General features: G+C 51.1%; 2 protein-coding genes across 2 annotated transcripts; one reads left to right on the top strand and one right to left on the bottom strand.

The window, feature by feature from the left end:
* Window positions 1–1285: 1285 nt before the first annotated feature.
* Window positions 1286–3359, top strand: GGTG_13861 (hypothetical protein). Its single transcript, XM_009231783.1, has 3 exons — window positions 1286–1763; window positions 1828–1978; window positions 2063–3359. Exons 1-3 carry the CDS (start codon window positions 1318–1320, stop codon window positions 3179–3181), a joined length of 1716 nt encoding a protein of 571 aa, XP_009230047.1. The 5' UTR covers window positions 1286–1317; the 3' UTR covers window positions 3182–3359.
* A 1398-nt stretch (window positions 3360–4757) lies between these two features.
* Window positions 4758–5582, bottom strand: GGTG_13860 (hypothetical protein; the record flags this gene model as incomplete). The annotated part of the gene is made up of 5 exons (XM_009231782.1): window positions 4758–4774; window positions 4849–4925; window positions 5111–5140; window positions 5444–5480; window positions 5576–5582. The coding sequence occupies 5 exons, from the start codon at window positions 5580–5582 to the stop codon at window positions 4758–4760; spliced, it is 168 nt and encodes a 55-aa protein (XP_009230046.1).
* Window positions 5583–5809: the final 227 nt, after the last annotated feature.

Genomic DNA, 5809 nt, shown 5'->3' with positions numbered 1-5809 from the left:
CTACTCATCAATGTTGAAACTTTTAAATTCGAACGAGCCGCTAATGAAGAGATAAATTCCTTCAAAGGTGGAATGTACCTGGGGGTAGTGATCTGCATATCTGCCAGTGATAAAACTGGAAGAAGTTCAAACATGGTAGTAGCAAGGTAACTTATCATGGTATCGTCGATTGGTTGATTCAAAAATATTTTCAGAGCATAGGCATTCTCAGTTGTTATACTCATGTAAGGTGATATACTGGCGTATAGATGAATGTCTTCTGACATTATATTATTGTAGCTCTCGCGGAAGCACTGAGTTCAATCAGTAGAACTGGTAGGTAGGTTTGCTTATAGCTAGGTCTTGTAAATAATGATGAGAGTGAAAATTATATACCATGTTAGGGCACCACAGTACATGCTCTAGATGTGAACAGTCCATTGCAGATGCAGAGAAAGGAATCCGTTTACGAGGTGGCAGGCGGGGTGCCGTGAGCTAAATCCCACGCAATATGGTCTGTGCACACCGACCCACATCATGCGTTTCGGCAGTGGAAATGATAACGCGGGAAACACAAAAATTGCCAGTTGCGGGGGCTGTAATTATGCCAGCTTGTTCCAATACAACGGCAAAAAAGGAGTGCTTGGGAAATGGCGATTACTTTTATCAGCAAATTTTGTTAAGACACGGGTCGCCAGACACCCATGACTCAGCTCACCACCTGCAAGACAGCCGAATAGGGACTTGTGCTTTCATTAAGATCTTGGATAGGTTGCTAGGCTTCCGCGCCGCTAGGAGTACTTGTAAGCCATTTTTAACGTGTCACCCCCGACATTTCGGCCCCGTCTTAAGTTTTAATCCTTCATGCAAAAGCGAAACAGGGAGAATCAGTTTTCTGCTTAGCTTTTTGCTTATCTATAATCATATCTGGCGTTAGAACTATAAGACCAATATAAAACAGTCTTTGCTACCACACTACTGGACTCGGGGGCCGGGATATAATCAAGGATAGAATCCGTGGCGTCCACAGCCCTCAAAAAGCTAGGTGCAAACGTATTAACCGTATCGGTAAGTGCTGCAGCATGCCGGACAAAACGAGCCGTACCAACGAAACCAAACTCTAAACGCACACCAACAGCAGCATACAGGCCAACAAACATCGTATCAAGGAGCGCCTTCGTATAGCCAAGAGTACCAGGGCTCCGTTCTAGCGCAATCCTACCTTTACTTTGCAAACCAACACAATTAACAACTGCAGTTGGTGCAATCCTCCAAGGATACGAGATATATTACAAACCATTGTATCTTCAGCGAGGCACCTACGAACAACCGCCAGTTATGGAAATGCGGCAGCACAGGGGTAATACCCCTATCAAAACGGGGACTACCGGGACGATAGCCAGCGCCCCAGGGAGTCGCGGCGGCATAGGAGACGAAAAACCGAGGGCTAAGTTGTCCCGTCGGCTGCAGGCTTTCTTTGTGCTCGGCGCCCTGATTTTGGGGTACGACGTGAGCAACGTGGCAAGCATCCAGGCGTCCATTTACTCGGAGTTCGGGCACGTCGAGCTCCTCCCCTGGGTCGCCATCGCCTACACGGCAGTTAACGTATGCGTCGCCCCGCTATGTAGGCGGCTTTCCAACTTCGGCAATATGAGAATCCATTTCTACGTTTACACCTTCTTTTTCGCCCTCGGCCCGGCCCTTTCGGGCGCCGCTAATAACATGAATACTGTGATCATTGGCCGAGCCATTACCGGCGTCGGTGGTGCGGGGCTCTACCATGGGTATGTATTCTTGCCTCGCAGAGAATGCGGATCCGACGCTAACATTAGTATGCATTGGCAATAGGATTATGCTGTACAACTTCGTCTTCTCTACTACTGCCGCCGAAGCCTCAAGGTTTCAGGCCTTAATCGGCGGGAGCTTCGCCACCGGCCTACTTTTAGGTCCCATTGTTGGCGGCAGCTTTGCACGTAACCAGAACGCGACATGGCGATGGGTAAAATAATTTTTGTCATTTTACGTCTCGCGCTCGCTTTTCACCAAATGCTGGTTTGGCTAACAATGCCGTTTTCCCACACAGGCCTTTTACATCAACATTCCCTTTATTGCCCTCTTCCTTCTCGGGTGGAGAAAATTCCTCCCGAAATTGGTAATGCCACGGCCTTCGGCCCGGTGGGGCAACGTTGACTGGGTCGGCTGGGTCCTGCACACGGCTTTTTTCATCATGGCCTGCTCCAGTCTTATCTACTCGGGCTCGCGCTGGGCTTGGAGCTCGACCCCGGCCATCCTGTCCTGGGTCTTCACGGGCCTCATCCTGATTGCGTACGCGCTGCAACAGACCCTATGCATCTGGACGACGTCCGAGGACCGCATCTTTCCGCTGGATGCTCTCTGGTGCGACCTCCGCCTCGTCGGGCTCGTCGCGCTCTCCACTACTATGTCGACCGCGGCCTACGGCATCTGCCTCTACTACACGCCGCTCTTTTTTGCCTTCGCCAAGGGCTCCGACCCGGTCCGGTCGGCCGTTGACCTGATGTCCTACATCGGCCCCTTCGTCGGCATCCTCCTGGTTTCATTGTTTGGGCTGCCGCACCTGGGCTTGTACAAGCCGCTTTACATTTTCGGCGGCGCCATGATCCTCGTGGGCGCCGCGCTGCAGAGCCGTGTCGTGGCCGAGGACGCGACCTCGCTCGTCATGGGCCGGCTCGCCGTCATCGGCACGGGCGTCGGCACCGTGTTTCAGACTGGCGCCAGCGTATTTAAGGCCCGGGCCGGCGCCAACCCTGTCTTGGAGGCGAACCTTATCACCATCTTTTTAGTCTCGCAGCTCGGCGGCGTTGCGCTTTTTACGTCGGTCGGCGGCTGCATCTTCCAAAACGTCGGATTCCGGTACGTGCGCGATGCCATCCTAAGCGGGCCCGGTGGCGACGCCCTGAAGGAGAGCTTGAAGGATGAGGACATCCGCCAGGCACTGGCCGGCCTGGAGTCCTCAATCTTGCGCGGAGCTGATAGTGATATGGCGCGCCGTTTGGTCGAAGCCGTCACGAAGGTTATTGGACAGATGTATTACATAGTTATTGCGGCGGGTGCCGTCATCTTTCTCTGTGGGTGCGGTATGAGGTGGGAGAAGCTGAACTTCAAGGACATAGCGGAGAGGACGCAGGGGATAGAGTCTCCTAGTGATTCGGACAGGCGGTAATTGCACAATTACACAAAGGGCTTGCTTGAATTGTAGCAACAAGTTAGTGCACCCCCTGTCCGGCCACTCCGACAGTCCAGCCACCCAAAATGAATCGGATCGAGATGGGACCAGCGCATTCAACTGGAAGTTTCTAGGGCAGTTCAACTAGCTAGAATACGTGAAAGGACTGATTCCCGATCAACTTCTGTTCACCGACAGCCCGCTAGGGTTCGGTGGGAAAGGCTTCTAGTTGCAATTGTTATGGCACGGCGCCGCCAATGGTAGAGTTGATAGCCGATTCGCTGGAAATTAGATAAGTAAGGATTGACAGGATAAAAGTGCGGCCTTCGGCCACACCTTTCCTTCAACCTTGCTTCTCCTCCCCCGCTTAATATTCACATACATTCTGCACAAGTCAAGGGCTCAAATGCCCACGCCGTAACAGCAATGGAAAATATCGAGGGTCGTACAACGGCCCTCTGCTCCCTTTATAGAGGGAGCAGAACAAAACGCGGACGCGTTGCTCGGGGCGCTCCGCCACGCGGCCACGTGCACGGTCCGGTGTGTTGTCCGTCCGGCTCCAGTATGGAGCCCGGACCTAGAGCGCGAATTCTTCCGGACCAAAGTTTTCCTGGCCTTGGACGCCAGTTCCTGTGCGACTACGAGGTGCTCTTCCAACAAACTCTTCTGCTCTTTCTGATGCAGTATCGCTGATTTCCTCAATTGCACCCCTTCGCGCTGCAACCCGGCGGATATTGACGAAGGTCTCGTTGGGATCCGGTGCAGCCCTTTTTTTGCGATGCCGCTGTGTGTTATGGCGTGGCGTGCTCTCGCGTGCACTGCAGCCTTGTCTCGGTCGCAGCGTTGGGCATAAGAGACCCCTAAGCAATCCAGACCGTTGGTCTGGATTGTCCTGGCTTTTTACTTATGTGGGAGGGGTCTCCATTTGTCGAACTGCCGTGACACTGTGCCTCTAATTGTGCTTCCAACTGTTAGAGCTAGATGGGGATTAATAAACTAGTGCTGCAAAAGGTTGTATCCCCTAGGAATCGGCCCTGTAGGGCCTCCGCCGGGGCGGCGGGGATATGATAGGAGGTGTGTCAAACTCAAGGTATTCACTCCAGGCATCCACAGGACCCACATCTCTACGCGGCCTCGTCTACTCAGCTTCGGCATACGTGGCCTCGCCTACAGGGCCTCGCCTTCATGCTGCCTCGGCTTCGCCGAGGCTCACCAGCCCGTTTATGTATATAAGCCTCACTAGGCTGCTCCCTACGAGCATGAAGAAAGGGAGAATACAGAACAATCTTCTTGGTGCTGAAAAAGTATGACACCGGGTGCTAGGGAGAAAGACCTTTTGCAGCCATTCTAACCCCGTGCGATCCATAGTCCACCCGCTATCTGTTGCGGTGAATTCCTAGCCTTTAAATTGGCTCCAAGTCCTCCGGAAACTACTATTCCTGCAATGATGGCGCGGCGTGCCTTGTTGGGCAGACGCAGCCATGCCTCGTTTGCACCAAGGTACTAAGCTCAACGTGAGGTACAAGTCGGACAACTTATACTTTAAGCAGGTTTTTAACAAGAGGTGTATTATTTACTTTGAAGAAAAGCCTGCAAGAAAATTTGTTCAAAATTGCTTCACGTAATGTCTGTTCTGGCTTGGATTTGAGGCTGGTTAATCTCACCTGATCTCTCTGGGTTACTCAGCCAATCAACCCCAAAAACAGCCTTGTAGTACTCGGCGGCTCTTTGGTTGTAAATACTAGACGTCGCGTTCATATGCGTCAAGATGTGCTTTTCAAATGTGTCTCGGCGACTGCTTCTTTCTTTATTACATATACCGCATAGTTGCTTAGACATCTTTGTGTGGCTGACCATGACGTTTGTTAGAGGGTGCGCCTTTATTTTCAAACATGGACGAGACTTAATCCTCGACGTTGTACTTACAGTATAAGATGTCGCCTGAGATTAAATTTCCTTTTGAAGTGTTTTTCGCAAAGATTACATATGTGTTGGTTCCTGTTAATAGAGTGGGCTTGGATGTGGGGATTTGCGGGATTATTGCCATTAGGCACAAAATAAATTCCTAATGCTGTGAATTTGACCCCTTTGTTGGAGACCTCTTTTCCATTTAACCATGACATGTTAGTTATCTTTTGGGGTTGATTTTGCTGATATTACTTGAGTTGAAAACACAGTTGGCATTCCTAGACCACCTCCGGATTTTACACATTCTAGCCCGTAAAAAGGACATGAAGGAATTAAAATGTATATACTTACGCACGTCTCATAAATGCTGAAAGGAGAGCTTTAAGTGCTAAAGCAGATTTTAAACTTATTGACTCATTCCCTACAGGAGGCAAGAAGTCGGTTTGAACGTTTGAAAGGCCTCGATTCCAAGAAGCGCCTCACCCTGCATTTTGCATCAGCGCCAGGAGCAGCGCAAAGCCCAATTTGTTCGCGGACAGCCAGTTTCCCCTCTTGCCCAATAATTCTCTCAGCTCCATGTAAACGCAAGGCTGCGCCGGCGGGTCGTTTCCATGTGGAAAGATTGCCGAGCATTAGCCTACCAGTTCTGAATCAGACGCGAGCGAGGCTACCAACAGGCACCCGCTACGGTGAATTCGGACGCATCCTGCCCCTCAT

This window comes from Gaeumannomyces tritici (genome assembly GCF_000145635.1).
Source record: "Gaeumannomyces tritici R3-111a-1 unplaced genomic scaffold supercont2.67, whole genome shotgun sequence".
Taxonomy (NCBI): domain Eukaryota; kingdom Fungi; phylum Ascomycota; class Sordariomycetes; order Magnaporthales; family Magnaporthaceae; genus Gaeumannomyces; species Gaeumannomyces tritici.
Note: the sequence above shows the minus strand (reverse complement) of the source record. Positions and strands in the feature narration are given on the sequence as shown.